The sequence below is a fragment of the Photinus pyralis genome, unplaced genomic scaffold, assembly GCF_008802855.1.
Source record: "Photinus pyralis isolate 1611_PpyrPB1 unplaced genomic scaffold, Ppyr1.3 Ppyr1.4_LG7, whole genome shotgun sequence".
NCBI classification, from domain to species: Eukaryota; Metazoa; Arthropoda; class Insecta; order Coleoptera; family Lampyridae; genus Photinus; species Photinus pyralis.
In genome coordinates, this window is record NW_022170738.1 from 27,951,400 (window position 1) to 27,970,236 (window position 18,837).

Genomic DNA, 18,837 nt, shown 5'->3' on the forward strand with positions numbered 1-18,837 from the left:
GAACATCCTATTTTTAACAACTTCGTCACCCACATTTTGGACTCCCACTTCGAATGCACCGTGCTTGTTTGGCAAATCGTTCCATGTAACATTACAAGCAAAAGCAAAGCTGCCAAATCGATTAGAGCACGAGCTGGGGCTGGGCTGAAAAGTTTCCCTGGATCCGCCACTGACAGTGAAAGTTCATTTTCTGTGATTTTTTTTTCGTGGGGCCACAAAACTTGCACCTCCCTTGGAATATTCACCCCTCCCTCTAGTGACGATTAGTGGCTCGTCTGGGCTAAAACTGTGACGAAAGCGAGTGCTTCAGCTGCGGCTCCACAGGAGCAGCGGGACCCAGTGCCGTTGCGACGGAGGGGGCTGAATCTCTTAGTATCGGCCTCAAAGGGCCGTCGGGATTACTCCCGGCACCCTCAAAAGTTAACTAACATGTCGAGCTTTTGGCTAGTGTGACGGTTCTTGGCTCCGATCAGGGGTGACCTATTTAATAGGTCGTCAACTTACTGTAAAGCAGACAGGGGTAGGCCTCATACAAGGGACGGGTAAGCGGTCTAGGCTAGATGGAGATCTCTTTATTATAACAGGGACAGCCAACTGAACCCTAGGACTTGCATTTATCTCGATAGACAAATTGAGTCTTATGTAAGTAATGATTTCTGTTTCAGAGATCTCGTAGCTCTAAGACTTCAGATGAAAGATGGCAGAAGGAGCAGGCACTTGGTGGTCTCCCGTACGACTCGGCCTCCCAGGGAGCTGGCTGACTTGCTGACTTGATAGAGTACTGTCGAAATAGTGGGATCCCTCTTGTGGTTGGCTGTGATGCAAAAGGAGGACCGACCACCTTCTGGAGTACTTGCAAACAACTGATTTGACTATTTTAAAGAGGGGAGGAGTCCCTATCTTCGTCACAGCGCGGAGACAGGAGGTTATCGATCTGACGTTGGGCTCCTTTTCAATATAAATATATTATAAATAAATAAATAAATAAATAAATAAATATATAATATAAAGTTGCACAGACGGACTCAAAACCGTTCCCGTATAATTTATTAAGTATAAAAGGAAGACTACATGTTTCGACACGAAGTCATCTTCAGGCGTTCTACAAAATGGAGATAATAGTTGAGGAGGGCAAATAAGTATCTTCCCATTTCGAGCACGAGTACATAATGGAACGGAATCCCCGATTTACTGACTGGAAGTGCTATCAGCTATGTGGCGAAACTGTCAGGAGGGTTGAATGGACCACCTTTCCTCTGTCGGAAAGCAGGGCAGGTGCAAGAGGCGACCGCATTAGTAAGCGACACCATAACAGCGTCATACCAGGACAGCTGTAAACTGCCGACCTGGAGGATCATAGAGGACCTTCTGTGGATTTGGAAGATCCACATTCCATGCGGCAGGTAGGCTGTGGCACTGATGGGTCAACCATAGGATGTATCCGCGCAATGCTCGGAAGCAGGGTCATTATATCCTCAATCGGGGACGACGGGGATGAGCTCATCGGTTACTAGACGGGCTCCTCCGCAGTCTGAAGGAGGATGGAGCGTATACACAGGGATACGCGGACGACATAGCTTTTTAGATGCTTATTAAAAATGTCCTTGTAGAAATTCAAAATGTCCACTAGGTTCGACGTAAATTCAAAAAACTAAAATTGGTCATTTCCTTGAATGTCTTATATCGTCTAAAGTATAAGAGATATAAAAAAAAGTTTTACATAAAAGTTACTGTCTTTGATACGCTTCATTTAAAATTGATGTTAAAAAAATTCAAAATGGCTACTTTTGAGGAACATTTACCAACTTCCTAAAGTTATATAGGCGCCATATTGGATTTTTAGATTACATGATGGACTTTTTAATTCTCTTTTCAACGAGCTATTATGGCATAAGATTAAAAATAAGACAGCAGTTATATCAACGGTTTTTTATTTTAATCAAGTAGTCTGTGATGAATTAAAAAAAAACAAAATCTATTCGAGGCAACAAAACAATGAAAATAATTACATCAGATGACGGTATAAGCAAATTGAAGCGCGTGTGGATGAGTTCCAATTTCGATGCGCTTGTGTTATGTTATAAATTCTAAGTGATAAATAATAATCCATTTTAAGACTGTTATATTTTAATTGTTACTTAATTGTAAATAAATTAAACCGCGTAATCCAATTTACGTTACAATATAAACGTTTTTCACTTGGTCGGAGAAATTAAAAAATGTGACAATAAGATTGTGGTCACTGAGATTGTTTGAAATAGCCGCCATAGTCGATTTTTACGTGATTATTGAAAGTTTTTGATTCTCTTTTTAATGATGTAAGATATTACATGTAGTAATGAAACAAAAATACTGGTAACATTAATTATTTTTACATTTTAATCAAGTTGCCTCTCGAGTAACTAGGATTTATGATAAAATTAATAATTCAATTATAGATCATCATTATTCTTTATTTAACGATAAATAATTAATTCCTAAATTGATTAAAACAATTACTTCGGCCTACTTCATTAAAATACAAAAATAATTAAATTAAATGTATTCTTTGTTCATAATATGACATCGTTTATTAATTACGTAAAATTTCAATATGATATACCCCTTTAAAAAGTATGTCGGTAATTAAGTATTAAACTTTTTTCATAATATTTCTAATTAGGTAAGTAATTTTTTGATTTTTTGTAAATAGCTTTTAATGGACCCCCGGAATGAACTCTAAACGGAGTGTTAGTTAAAACTTTGCTCATTTAACCTAATCCCCAATCTTCAATAACAAATTTTCAAATAAAAAGCTTGAGAGAGGAATAAATGGGTGAACTAATTTTGTTGTACAGAAAGCATTATGCAACAATAGTTAAATAGAATTTCTCATTTTCACTTAATGTGGGCATTGCAAGGACACTCAATAGTATGAATAACGACTGATTTTATATACCGTGATTTGTGAATAGCACCCAATTTATTTATTATTGTTATTAAAAAAAAGGTTTATCAATAAAAATGGAGTTCGTGGGTTTTGCTTCCCTTTTGGTTTTCGCGAGTTTGTTTAGGCATCATTTAGCTACTTTTTTATGAAAAAAAAATCGAACCAGTGCATTTAATTTTTTTGAGAAAATTAACCATTTCTGTCAGAATGTCGAAAAAAGTCCTCAAGCGCCTATATGAGAAACTAACAAAACTTCAAATATTATAATATTTGTAACCGAAGAATAACTCTTTTCAATTAACGTGAGTTTGTTAAAATCGGCTCAGTCGTTTCGAAGATACATGGTGTTCTTTACGGAAACATTTGAATACTCCCCACCACTTCATTTTTAGAGATACAGGAAAAATTGTCAAACACAAAAGGTTCAGATTATCGTCAACTTCAAAGACCGAACATTTTTTTGTTAGGTTAATATAGCGGAATTCCCAGAAAACTCACTTTTTTAGATTCCAGATTGCAGTTACGCCCCCTAGCGGCCATTGCCACGTTTTTCTCGTCGCCGTTTTAGTAATAAATTTTTTTACCGCAAGCCTCTACGATGGACACGTTCCCAGATACAATACCTCCCATTCTTATTTGGCCACCCTGTACAAGTACAACCTACCATAAACTGATCAGAGGATCAGTCTATGGAAGCAAACAATCTTCCGAGGTTTGTTGATGGAGGTTGAGAAACAGTAAGGTTGCTAGTTCATAAATTCGATTTAATTTGACAGTATCGCCACTGAGTAAATTTGTTCCAGATGGACATACCATAGGTAGCAAAACGATGTTAATGATAATGATAAAAACCATTATATTATTTTTGGAATATAAACGTTTGCAGTCGATTTGTTGCAATGTAGTGGGATTGAAAACAGACACGGCAAGTGCATCTTGCGCTATTGCCAAATTCCCTTCTAAAACTCACAACACTTCAAATGGAACACAAATATTTAATGTTTAAATTTTGATACCTACACTCGCAATTGCTAAAAATAAAAAGTAGTACGCACGTTTTTCAACTGAAAGTTTCTTTTGCCAAAACTGTTTGAGGTAGATTAAGTAACCCCTTCCGAAGCGCTTATTGTGCACGACCGGGCAAACAACTAGTGCGACTCCATTTAACACGTTCCCAATACTTCTGCCATGGCAATCAAGGCCCATTTGGAAAAGTGTTACGGGGAGCATCCCAACGCGAAGGAAAGGGCTCGTCCGCAAGGTTGATTGTAAAAATGAAAGATATGGCGTCGGTTTGGTCGAGCAAACACGCTATCTTAGGTCGCTGAACGCGGTTAGTCTAATATACAATTACATTTTATTTGTAGCGCCGGTTTTGTGAAGCGAAAGGCTGTAAGTAGTAGAAGAACCAGTTTTAGTAAATATTTTAGTTTTCTCTAACTACGCTATTAGTAAATTTTGTAATACATCCCATATAGCTTCGAAACGCGTATAAAAAGTACGCCATTATAATTACCGAACTGCGCCTATAGTTCAATGTTCTCCCACTGAAAATAATCGAAATCGGACTGCCATAAACGATTTCGATTTGAATTTAAATTGGATTATCGCGTTCCATTTTCAGAAATATATATTTATAATTATTGCTACAAATAACTATAATTTCGGCTCGAATTTGTGTGCTTAATCTAAATAAAATTTGAAAATGATGTAATAGGAATCCAATTACACCTAATACAGGATGTACGACAAAAAGAATTTGTAAGTGGAACCGCAAATTATACTAAAAAAAAAAGGGTAACGTTTGGCAATCCGGTTCTAGTGTCAAATTATGGAATGAGATAACTTTAAACAGGTAAAAAATGTAACAAAAGCGGGGTGGATTTTGGAAATTACATGAAAGGAACATTTTGTTGAGTGAGAATTGACCGTCGGAGTCCCAAACGTGCGTGACAGGTCTCGGACGAAGTTCTTTTTAAAAAATACAATTTCCCTTCCTCTCGAAAATCGCAAAAGTGGGGCAAAACTACGATTCAAGCGATATAGGGAGGGTGGGTTCAGTAAGATACAGCTTTACTCAAATATTTTAGTCGAAAAAACTCAAAAATCGAAGACATTCAGAATGAGGTGGCGAGTTAGGGACAACCAACCATATTTGGAAATTTCTTGTGAAATTAGCTATAACGATGCGGTAATAACATGCAAATGAATGGATAAATCCTATTTACTTCACAATTTTTTAATAGAATCTCAAATATATAGCTTGTATCAAATTTCGTGTTAAGTACAAAGGTCTCGCTTATTAGCATAAGAGCCTTAAGAAAATCAAGAAACAAAATTTACCCCTATTCTAAAGATTCCTAAATCTGGCGAAAAATACCATAATTGACGTTGTTGATTTTTGGCTTTAAAATCGTTGTTTGGGGAGATATTTAAAGAGTAAGTTAAATTCAGGTTTTTTATTAAAGAAGTTCGATTCATGAATATTGCTTTTGTCAAATATCTTAACTTAATTTGAGTTTTTTGTAAACATATTATACATTTTTGAAATCAGATGACCTCATTTCCATCATCTAAAAGAACAGAAACAGTTCCCTAAAGAAAGTCTTTTCAGTTTTTAAATATCCCAGAGAGGGTGTAAATTTTGTTTTTTATTTTATTTAGGGATAACTTGAGAATCATTTTTGTCCATTTAACCAACTCTCTATCTATGCTAATAACCGAGATCTCTGTACTTACGAAATTTGATACAACCTGCATATGAACTTTTAGTTACAAAATAAGCCAAAAAATTAGCCCCTACTGTATGTATGTACATCATATTGGGAAACACTCTGTATAAACTTATTTGTTTACATAAACCACAAACTTGGGCAGAAAAATATGTTTTTTTCTTAAATAGAAATACTCGCGTATATTAACGCATTTTCGGATTCTGCAGAAATTGCTAGGCATGTTTCATGTGAATGTCCTATGTCCTATACCTATCTTCAACTGTTCATGAATTGATGAATATTCAAATAACATTTATTGCAACATAAATCGATTCATAAATAATTATTTTAGCAAATTCTGGGAGTGTCCGCCTCAAACGATCAATAAATTCCTGCTGTACATTTTCAACGGTTTCTGGAGAAATATTCCTAATTACGTCACGTAAATATTCCGTAAACAGTTCAAGATCGGTATAGGACATTTACATGAAATATTCTAGAATTTTCTGGAGAATCCGAAAATGCAATAATATACGGGTATGTCTATTTAAGGAAAACTATTTTTTCTGACACGCTTTTTTGGGGCACCCTGTATACCTACATTTTGTGTTGAAAGAGGCGCAATCCAAAAACAAAATGGAAGGGCCCGAGCGTATTTTTGAACCAGTCTCCATTTAATTTTTATTGAATTTATCAGAGCTTAAAAGATAATGTCATTTGATTATTACGATTTGTTTGCATAATACCGACTTACACAGGGTGACTTTTTCTGATAAACATACGATTTCTGATATAAGCCGAGGTAGAAACACGATTGATTCAATGAAGATCGAACTGCAGTTTTACAAAAATAGATTGGGTTCTTATCACCGCAATTTTGGAAGTTTTGAATTAATACGCCAAAGGGTAGTCTACCCTAGGAATTGCTCCGAACTGCACCGATAGCAGTGTTAGCAGCGTCGGTGCGTAAGGCAATCTTTGGTACAGGGAACAAAAAAGATGAAGTGGCAGCATTGGATCATTCATGCATCGTTCGAAAGCAACATCAGCTTTCATCAGGGGGGGGAAGGGAGGCTTGGAGATCGGCTACGTGTATATTTCCTAGGTATGAGAATCGGTCATACCGCTATAGGTGATTATACAGGGTGATTTAAAATTGAGTGCAAAGATTTTAAGGGCATACTTAGCAACCAAAAATAAGAAATGTTTTTCATATAATCGTATGTCCTAATTTGCTTCATTTTCTAGATACATGGTGCAAAAGTTTTTAAAAAATCAGTTTTTATTTAATTTATTCCCACCAAAAAAAGGCCCTTATGACGACAAATAAGCCTACCCAATTTTATTTAAATCGGCTGAAAGGTTTTTGAATAATGATCAAAAAACCGATTTTGTAAAAAAAATTTTTAAACTGTATCTACAAAACGAAGCAAGTTAGGACATACGATTACTATACTATTTAAAAGACCTTTGAGTTCTTATGCTTTTACTGTTATACAGGGTGGTGAACAGTGCGCGGACCTTAATTGTAAAGGGAGTTGAGGTGTGGTGTACTCAATAGTTTTTCGCTGTTGATATGATCGGGGGGATTAAATGGCGCACTCTAATTGAATGACACTAAATCGTTGCATGATGATTATTCCATCTAAAAATATGTAAATTGTAAATACATTTCAGCTCGGTGTTTATGTTCAGATTAATATATCGCTTGATAATTGTTCGATATCTATGACAGTCTATAGCCGAGAATAATTAATTATTGTAGTCTGGAAGTGCAAGGAAAAATAACTTCGACTCTCAGAACGGTGACTGGTCGCCTTCATTTTATCTAAATCTGTTTGTAATTATGACTTATGAGTCGAGACGTACATATTTGGGCAGGTCATTAAATGTTATTAAATGTGAAACTACATTTATCGATTCAATATAGATACCGATACATCAAATTTGATATGGGTAGTGAGAAATGTCATTAAATTTACTTTTGGGGCATCGATCATAAAACAACCAAAGGACGCTTTTTACCGTTTCTTTTCTCCCCTCGGAGACCAAATAAAAAAAAACGTCTATCGATGGGAAACTCGCAAAAAATTTTAACGTAATGGTTTAATTGCAAATCGTCAGCGCTTCAGAATAGTTTTCGTAAAGGGATCGATATTTTCATAGCCGCACCGCGCGACGACTTAAAAGTTGCTTGATGCCCTTTAGTCTTTTAAGGGCGTCGCACCCTCCGGTTTTACCGGTCTGGGTCCCTTCCTCTCTCATTCCCAGCTTCCCAGTCGCAGACAACTTCAGACCGAATGGACCTAAATAAAACGAAATTTCCTCTCCGTTTCTCTACGGCCCTAACAGAAATATGCATGCAGTCACTGCATAAATTCGCATCACTAACGTTTCCCCCCAAAATATTATCGCGCTCTTTGGAGGGTTGGACTTTTTGCTTACCGAACGTGAAAGACCAAAGTTCGTCGACTTACCTGCAACAAAAAAAAAAGAATGTTAGCATTTTTACGTCCAGCACAATTTTAATTACAAATTTCCGTAATAATTAAAAATTGCTTTCACATTTTAACAAATCGATGGCCTCCGATTGTTATGATTAGGGCCACCGTTGTCTATGAAATGTAATTTTCTACACGGTGTTCGTGAGTACACGCTATGACTTGCTATCAAATAATGAATCGACTTTTCACAGAAAAAACTGTTGCATTTTTCATTATTTCACCACCCTTTGCATAAAATCATTAAACAAATTGAAATGGGGTATAGTACCTACTTTAATATTATTTATTGTTGTTCTTACACTTAGCAGCCCTTCATTGTATATACTCCCAACGCATCCACAACAAATTGGAACTTTTTAGGGAAATTTTTCGAGAAAAAAAATTCCCCTAAAAAGTTCCATATTTCTACGTTCCAGCAGTTTTTTCGGAATCTGAATTATTAGAGGGTACAAAAATGTGTTTTGTACTGTAAGTACTTTAAGATTTAAGATTATTTTAATTGTTAAATATCGACCGCCGTCGTGCTGGGTATTATATCTAAACAAGGTTTGTAAGATTCTGTTTCTTGCAGCGATTTTTGTTTTAATATTGTTTCATGTGTATCAGAATATTTTTGCCATTACCGTTAAACATAAGATTACGGAACTGTTTGTCGCAAAGTTTACCGCAACAAAAGATATCCGCTACACCCCAATTCGCCTTGCTTATGCAGGTGCAGATAAACCACAATAAATCATCCCCTGAAACTGATATCTTTTCTAGGCAAAAATGCTTCAAGACTATTGTTTATAACCCCCTATTTTTATCGTTCCGTCCCGGACTCGGACAAAAATGAAATTTACCCTTTAAAAAATTAGTAATTCTATAATTAGTTCGACATACTCGATAATTTTTACCACTCGCACGTTAGTATGGGAGGTATTGCATTGGGGTAAATAAGAGAACCCACTTTTTGACGTTTTAAAGCACTAAGAATCCGAATCAAACAAATCATCGATGATATCAGGCTGTCTCTCATTTCCGGTATGCATTTTAACATCTTGTAAAGAAGTTTCAATAGGAGTTCGAACGAACCCAGAACCATAAATTATTTTTTAAAAATTCTACAATTCTAAGCCGGCCCCCAAAAATGTTCAAATATCAAAGCTCAAATTACACAATAAATATTTTTGGTTGATTGAAGGGAAAATTGTTTAATGCGTAACGCCTTTGAAACTACACTCTCATATTCCATCCACTCGATGGACTTCGTGATTCATATTTCACATGGGACCGTAACCTGAAACTGAACGCATAACATTCCACTAAATCGCCTGCGATCTCACACTGTCGTTTTACAAAGTTGTCCCGTTTTTCTGTAACGGTTCACAGTCGATGAAAAAAGAATGGTCAACAAATTTCCAGTCCGTTCTGCCTCCCTTTTGCTGATCACTTCCGAAGGGGGAGAAATCTGGTCGGCCATTCCGTGAATGTTACGTTTCCCGATTTATCATAGGTGCAAACTTTCTACATTTCCTGTTATTTAAATAATAATCAATCACTCTCCCGAGTTACTAATTAACACACGCAGAAATCGCACCTTGCCACTAGAGTTTGAACAACTGAGCTATTATTACCATCATAAAAGCATTTAAACATCGTCATCTACCATTAATTTTAATTGAGAGAATTGTGTTGGTACTTGCTAAAGGTAATCCTTTATAATGGTAAACAATAGTGTTCAAAATTCAATATTGCGAAATGCTGCAACAAAAGTTAACTAACATCCCATTGTTAATGTTCTTTACAGTTAATTTTTCGCACCGTAAATTGTGGTAAATGGAGCATCTCAACTCGAGATAGGAAAAACACTTTTCGACATTTTCGTACGTTTAAAACAATACAAATTTTTTTTTTTGACATTTAGATCTGCGTTTGCTAGTCCGAGAATTGTTTTTAGTAAAAATCAAGGTCAAGTGCTATATTTTAGTTAAATTTACCTGATAGATATGTGAATGCATTTATTAAGCGGCAGAGCAAAACGATGGAAGCTTTATAAGGGAGTCGCCATCATGATATGACAGAAGTCGTACGATGCTGGATTGTGCAGCTCCCGTAATTCAGGGCGCCGTAACACTGAGGTCCACAGTTCTGAGAGGATGTCCCCAAAGTGGGGTGCTATCATCACTTCTGATTGAGGGGGATTTAATTCCAAAGGATGCGGACCACAACAGGCGACATCTAACGGAGGAATTTTACAACACATAATACAGAATGTTTTAAAAAAAAAAGTTGACGTTATCACTTGTATATTTTCTTACAACTTAATAACCCAAGACACTCAAACCCCACACAGGGCTAGGTAGAACTTGATGTTAGATTGTCCCCAAGCGAGAGAAACTTTCAAAGGACCATCTCGTAGCATGGCCCTTATGTAACACTTGAAAGGGAACAGTTAGCTGACTTGCATAAAGGGTAGTCTTTTATTCCAGGAAAGAGATCAAAACTACATAGTTTGGTTTTACTCGTTGCATAGTATAAGTATAACTATAACGACAAAGAGATGTTTGTGGAACCAGTTCAGCAACTAAGATGATACACCGCCTGAATCTCTTCTCAACATCCATTTTAATTTAAATAAATAAATAAATGTCCCCCCTCTCTCTCGTCACATCCCATGCCTCGATTGAATTAGTCACAACTACATAATTGGTGAAACCGAGGGTGAAACACTGTATTTATGCCCTCACACCACTCACACCAGTGTTTCAATGAACTGGATGGCTATTGGTCTACTTACTGGCCTCGTGTAAACACAGGATTAGGGGAGTAACGCATTTTTGAAGCACTAATCCGTACTCGGATCCGTACTTCCCAAAGGAAGCGCTATGTTTTCTTTACTAGAAGCATCTATATGGTTAAAATTTCAAAGAAATGTCTATAAAGTTACTGCGCATGCGCACATCTAATTTTTACAACATGCGATATGTTTGCCTTACTAGCAACATCTATAGTAAGCATTTCAAACCAATGCGCAAAAACACATTCACACTACATAAACAGTGCAATAAATAAAAAAGTTCAATGCGGGTGAAAAACATATTTTTGGTACCGACGGATAACGTCATAGATCTGTCAAAATTTCAAGCTAATGTCACAAAATGGCAATTTTTATATACTAAACCACGTGTTTCTGCAATTTTATGAAAACTCAAACAAGAGACTACAATAAAACCGAGAATAAAACATTAACAAACATTATATTCTGTTCGTCAATGGATTGTATACAAAAAATAGGGTACGTTTGTATAATTACAGATGTAGATATATATCTAAAATTAGTAGTGCAGCGAATATTCTAAAAATCCAGAGACGTGGAGTCTGTCGATATTAGTCGGATGTGCCGCGTTCTTTCCGCGAAATGTGATCTGCTTATTCAAGAATTCTCGAGAATGTTTCGTGATTTTTCAATAAACTTTTGCTATATACGCAAATTGAAGCGCGTTTTATGGCACTTCCAACATCGATGCAGAAGTGATTATTAGTGAAGTTAAAAAAAAAGATAAATATAAGGGGGGAAGGCTTGTGTCATATATTATCCGTATGTACTTCTGTTTGGCTGTGCTTTGTTTGTGGACCACCTGTTATAAGAGGAGGGTGGTGAAAAAATACGTTCGTCCAATGCGTATTATTACATTCATTTTTTTTGTCCGAACCCTACTTTCCAGCCACCAATTAACAAGGCACTACCTTAAATAGTATGTGCGTCGGAATACTCACTAAGGATAAATAATGGGCGTCCTCTTGCCACTTTAGCTGAACCAATCGAAGAAAAAAAACAATTTTGTAGAGAAATTAATTGAATTTAACAGTTGTTACGTAAGGTGTCCTGTTTAAATAAATCTTAAAAATAAAAATAGTCCCAAAATAAAAATAGTCCCAAATTTTCAGAGACGTATTCGCATTAGTTTTCCGCATAATCCCCTCAGCTCCTCATAGAATTATGGGAGCATTTGAGGAAATAAGGGGAACTCAGAAGAAATATGAGCTAATACGGGGAAATATGAAGGAATATGGACAATATTAGGAATTATGTGGCAAAAATCCAGATAATACGAAGCCATTTCTGATAAATACGACCTCAAATCGAGTGAAAAATGTTGAGGTAGTAAGAGGAAATGCGAGGTAATGTTTAGGAAATATAGGGAAATATACTTGAAAAGCAAATTATTGCAAAATAGCAGAGGTAGTTTCCCCCTCTCTATTTAATATGTTAAATTATTAACTTCCTTCGCCAAATGTAGCACACTTACAAAGTGCTTAAAAAGCAATAATAAGAAAGTAAATGAATACAAAAATATTACATAACACAAAGGTAATAGAAAATAGAGGCAATTTGCATAACTTGCATTGTAAAAAAAGGAAAATAATCGCAAAAATTAGAAATAGTAATTCAATTGCATCGTGTTGTAAATGACGTTTAGAAGGTAAACGTCAGATTCGAAATTGACAATGCGCTCGAGAAATTGAAAGTAGTTCTATTGCAATAATTTATTCAAATCTTCAAAAAGAGCGTTCGCGGCGTAACACAAATAAATAATGAGGACTCTGTTACGGTATTATTACTGCAAATGTAAATTTCAGCATTAAAATTGCATCTTTTAAATTACATTAACCCAAAATCGCGAATGAGAAAAATGCCGAAAGTCCGCGAAGCGATAAATGATCGCAGTTTAAATTTGGACCGGAAATAATTGCTATAATAAGTGCGTTACCTACTGATAACGCAAAGCAAATTGGGAGCAAAACTCGTCCATGGGATTTTTCTTCGGCTTTAAGAAGAAATGGGTGAGTAACCTAATAACGGTAAAGTTGCAACTGCGTACGACATTCACCGTTGGTCCTACTGACAGAATTCGGAATAACCCACTCTTGATTATCCTTTCGAGAATTATCAAAAAGTGAACAATGAGTGTAACTCGCTCGGCGAAATGTAGGCCAAAACCCAGTTAGAAATAAATGTGTGTGTTTTTTTTATTGAAAGTTGTTTTCTGCAACCGATAGGGAAAGTCATGTATCATGTGTTGTAATAAGTCAAGGTGTCTGGTACCATTTTCTATTCCTGTTCCGGAAAATTTTTCGTTCTAATTATCCGAGGTGCAATCAATAGTTGTCGCCGCTTTGTGTTTACAAACGGGTCGACCCACACATTTTTTTTTGTTTCATTGCGGGGTTGCACAATAGCCGCGGATTACTAAACTTAAAGAAAAACGTGGTGAGGTAAGCGAAAAGAGCGATGAGCAAACGGAAACAAAGTAGGCCATAAACCTAATTTTATTAAATTTTGTAATCGACACATATTACACTTTCGCTAGTCATTTTCTAATTATTCGAAATTAAAAAGATTTTTTATTGTAGAGCAGCGATGGCATAGATTTATAACTGTTACGTACCCACGCAATTTGCATTTATATAAATAGGTTTTGCAGCAACGGATCTTGCTGTGCAACTTTGGAAAAAAACGATTTTCTACTTTCTATCTGGTAAATGTGCGATGCCGAGCGGAAACGCGCCAAAAGGGGGTGGACGTAATGATTTTTGAAAATTGTTCGCGTGATTTTGTAAAAGGAAACCCCAAGTACAAATATTCTCAGGAAGATGTTTGACCCACTGACACCGTTCGACTTATGTCAGCGTGGATAATCATTCAATGCTTACCGCTACTCGCTTTATTCCTATATTTAGACTTTCACACGGTTACAGTGTACCGAGTTTTCAGGTTACAATACAATGCAATCTTAGATATGTATTTAGAGCTCGAACACTTAATTATTAATGATCGATACGCGTATGTAGTGAAAGTTACCTTGTATAAATCATGGCAGATGGTGGTGATAAAAAAAAATCAAAAAACCGTTGTGCAGATTGACATCCTGTATACTGCAGGTGTACGGAGCATCCACCTGCCCCGCACTTAACGAACACCCGCGTTTTTATTCAATACCTGTTGAACTCGGATTTTGTTGCAATTCGGTTATTATTTAAATTTCGTTGGCGCACCTGGGAAGTGGAGATTCTGCAACGGTTTTCTCACAGTCTGCCTGGTGAACATAACTTCCTCTTCCACATTTTCAGGTTTTTCCTTTGCGCTAATGCTAATTATCGGTTTCCATATTTAGAGTATTTAATTTAACTAATTAGATTTTTCACTAGGGGAATGCAATAAATCATTTTAATTATGCCGTGAGAGTTCTTGCACTTGCAGACAAAAACTATTTCGGAAAATTATGTGTGCTAGTAACAGATTCAGAAGAGTACGTAAGAGCATAATGGTTTCTATTGGAGTAAAGAGTATGGACCATCTGATAACTGATCAGGATTCAGTAAAATCCTTAAATAAATCGAGTTTTAAAGAATGTACCCAGGCGCTTAACCAAGGGGTGGCCTGTTGCCGATCAGTTAAACCTAGTGCCCCCTCTGGAAACTATAGTTACCACACGAATTGTTACAAAAAAAGGTTAATCAAGGCCTTTAATGACAACTATTGAGCAAAGGCAATTATTTGCTGTTATAATTCGTAGTTTATATCTATGACGTTGAAGATATTAGATACTTTTTGGATAATAATAATAATAATATATTTACGGAATTCACCTGTTACATTAAATACCACAAAAAAAACATGTTCTTAGCTAATTTAACATAAATTGATTTTCAACCTAATAAACCTTCGCTAAAAGACAATACAAATAGAAAACTAGAAATCACACAATCAATATTACGTTTGAGCTTAATTTTATAAGCCTGATAATCAGAATTAAACAGATTAAACCACGGCAATTTCCAAAAATAGTTTGCATCGGACCAAATTCTTGTTAAAGGATTATTCCTAGACACATTGCTCGAAAATTGTTTAATTCTGAAGGCTGGTAGGTATATTTCTGGTGACGCATGTAGTCCTAGGAACATAAAAATCCACCAAACTAAGAATTTCAGGACAATCAATAGCACCATTTAGAAGTTTGTGTAGCGGAGTAGGGGTGAGGGAAGTTGACACTTTGGTAGTAGAATCATCCAAACCCCATTCTGCTTATGCTGCTATCATTGTGTCCCCTTCTGCTTCAAATTTCAGGCCTGCAGCGCCATCCGTTCGAGTGATATGAAGAAGCAAAAGAATAGTTTTTTTGTTTAAAGGATGCCGCCTGAAAATTTGTTGTAGTGTCTAAAAAAAGCCTATAAATAGCCTATAATTTTGTGATCTGAATTTTTCGCCTTCGAAGCAAATCTCACAACTGATCAGCTAGCTTCGTCTTTAGCCAGCAGAGCCATAGTTTTTTTCTTTAAAGGATGCCGCCTGAAAATTTGTTCAAGTGTCCAAAAAGGGCCTATAATCAACCTATAATTCTGATGTATTTCATCCTTCATTTTTCTAAAATGGCTCTGCTGGCTTGTGGGACCTCAGAAAAGCTTCCTAGCTCAAACCAAAAACAGCGCTTTTAAAAGGCCGCATTCAAAATGTGGTAATAAGTGTATGGAAAAAACGTTTCCCACGAAAGTTTATTATTTTCGGATGTAGAATGAGAATGTGCCTATATAGGCACCCTTAAGGGACAGTTAGTGATAACGTGCATAGCATCATTAAATGGGCCCTCCATTTGAAGAAGAGTTTAAAATAAATGATAATAATAATTTTATTAATTCGCCATGTATAGAACATATCGTTCCTTATGGTAGGTAATGACTCATGATAATATATAAATCATTTTTTGATATCCCCGCTAATTTCCATAATAATCCACTGTCTCAAGATAAATAGGACACCCTGTGTATAAATTTATTATGTAACATTGAAATACAAGATTAGGAAACTGGTAGTCGCAGCTCACAAAATAAATGACAGCTACCCCCTCAGCTACACCCCAATTCGTCTCGGAAATTAAAAAGTACTATTGAAATTGCTATGGTGCGTTCGTCAAGTCACCACGTCAAGGTTTATATTTGTTTATTTTCTATTAAACGTTAAGGCATTTCTTGGAATTCTAAGTTTATAAAATTGTTCTAATTTTTATTTGTTATCAAGTTGCTTATTAGCCCCAATGTGACAGTTCAAGTTAATTTTTTAGGTTTTCCTATTATTTGTGAGATAAAATAAGTGTTTCGGAGATAACCTGTTTATTTTAACCATTGCAAAAAAATGTTTGGAATTAAATTAAACTTTATCTCGTAAAATTGAGTGTATACGTGCGGAATCTAACGTTCGTCAGTTGGAATTTGGATTTGGATGTTGAAGTTTTTCAAAAATCAAAGGGAGTTCTGTTTAAATACGATAAACTCGAAGAAAAAGACGCTTTTTCCTTTCGGCATCAGCATTTTTTTCGTCCTATAAAGTTTTCTACCTCAGGTTTTGGGAATAAGTGTACCAAATTTGGTTCCAATCCGTTCAACCGTTTAGCCAGAAATGAGAGTAGGTACAAACAGACAGACCGACATCATCGAGATTTTGTTTCACTCGGATTCCGGGTGATTTAAAACGTGAATCAAAAAAATGGGGGGGGGGGGGCATTTGTTACCCCAATGTACTTAATACGTCTATTACTAACGTGCGGGTGGTGAAAATGATTTATATAAAATATTCTTCATATTATGGAGGGGCCCATTGAGTGATGCGGTGATGCCATGCATATTTTCACATAACTGTCCCTTCAGGATCAAGTGTAGGGCTTAATGTTGTAAATGTAAACTTTATGTTTTCAAATAGAAACTTATGCACTTTTTATTGAATTTTTGGTTTCAGCTAGAAAGCTGTGCGGTCAAGAATTTGGCACATTTTTTTTGTGGCGGATTATCGCGAAACTAGTGAAAATAATAAATTTGGACACAAGCATTAAGAAATACACTTTATTCTTTTCAACGTCTTCAGGGGTGTCATCGTTGTTACAAGGAACGAAATTATTTCGGACTATCGCGATTTCGGACTAGCGTGTATTCGGATTATCGAGGTTGTACTGTATTTCAAAAAACAAAAAAAATGTTCAGGGATTACTAAACGGCATCTTCTTAGACGTTTGATTGCGCAACCATTTAACCCCCCATTTAACCAATCTCATACCCAAAGTAGTCCTTCCTATCTGAGTGATAGCATAAAGTATGTTTCCTAATTTCCTTTCCGGTATCGTGAATACTTTGTCGCTCAGATTTCCGGGAGCTAAAATTCCCGAGACACTGAAACATTTTACTATGCACCTTCTTTGTTCGCTCGCTCAAAAACGGTATTTTGAATTGCACGGATAATAAATTATAAAATTGCACAACAATGCATCCAGCACATTAAAGATTAATGGCGCATGGGTAGGTTGTACACATGGGCGTATTGCGAAATGCTTTTTCTGATTTGCGAAATGAAAAAAAGGCTCTTTCTGGGAGCGAGCAATTATAATTCGTCATCTTCACAATTCAATCAATTAATGACGTCGTCATACATTATTCATGATTGTTCACCTTCGTCGGAAATTTTTCGCAAGGCTTCTGTACACAATTGTCCTTTAAGCTTGTAGGAAATAGATCTAACCACCTTGCGAAAGAGGCTAAGCGTTACAACTGCCAACAATCAACCTGCAGCGTTGGCTCCCTAATAAATTCTTACTTCACAAGCCATAAGTGACAATGGGCTTAATAATAGAAGGGAAAACGCGCGTAGTATTTTTCCAATTTAATTTAAACGGAACAAATGTCAAAGCGAGACATTACTTCAAAGGTCTTATTAAATAAAAATTACACACACGCTCCTTATATAGACGTTTGATAATAGATTCACCTATACCTGTCAACCACATTAACTCGACGGTCCTGATGGATTTGTTTAATACTACGTCCCCGTTAACCTTTTCCTTTTAATAAGGTCAAATGAAAAAAATTAGCCGGTAATTGTCGTATTTGCCATGTAAATTCAAGCCGCGCGTTATTAAGCAACGATTTGACCTATGTTTTTACCGTAATCATCGAGAGCCTCATTGAAATTAAGATCTATTCATGACAACGTTTGCAATTATCCCAAAATTGCGAAAGCGTAACCGATTTCGTTGATAAAACTCGCGTGTACTGTTGATTTAATTAGCAAGACTGTTACTCAAAATATTTGAAGCAAGAGGGGCAATAAAGTGACTAAAAGAATGTAAGGCATGTGCTTTTTTTCCTGGCGTACATTGACTTTCCGTGACATTATTGTTGCAAAATTACGGCGGGATCAAATTTTGTCGCACCAGATGGTCGTCGTGGTTAAATTACCTCAATTTCGAGTTTTTTATTTTTCAATAACAGGCTGCCATTAGCTCGATTTTCATTTTCTGGATAATCTGTTTTTTACCGACCGCAGACTACGCGAAAATAATGAATTGCAAAAATAACCAGATGTACAACAGATAGAATAAGCATTTTTGTAACAAAATCTGATTAATGTCCAATTTCACGAGGCGATGATTCAACGTAAACGGAAAAACGTTAGCGCAAAGAACTGTTAGTAATTCCACGAACTAAAAATTATTCAGAACCACCAATCCTTACTGTTGTAATTGAAACACACAATATCTGCACTTAATCCACTTGAATGAGTGGCGTAATTTACTTAGTAATAAAAAATTAATCTCCCATGATAGAAGCATTAATTTTGTTAGATAACCGGTAGAACTGAATGTAATATAAAACCCCCCACGGC

The 18,837-nt window shown here is 36.1% G+C and overlaps 1 protein-coding gene across 8 annotated transcripts in view; it reads right to left on the reverse strand.

The window, feature by feature from the left end:
* Positions 1-18,837, reverse strand: part of LOC116177299 (serine/threonine-protein kinase NLK) — an 87,291-nt gene that overhangs the window by 52,492 nt on the left and 15,962 nt on the right. Inside the window, exons 1-2 of one of the 8 annotated variants that reach the window (XM_031496239.1) lie at positions 9,304-9,428; positions 8,089-8,120 (exon numbers count right to left, since the gene is read on the reverse strand). The exons of the other annotated variants lie outside the window; for them this stretch is intronic. Of the exons in view, the coding sequence (XP_031352099.1) occupies positions 8,089-8,120; positions 9,304-9,381 (110 nt within the window). The 5' untranslated portion in view covers positions 9,382-9,428. Of the gene's footprint in view, positions 1-8,088; positions 8,121-9,303; positions 9,429-18,837 lie in introns of those variants that run through there. 8 annotated transcript variants of the gene reach the window in all.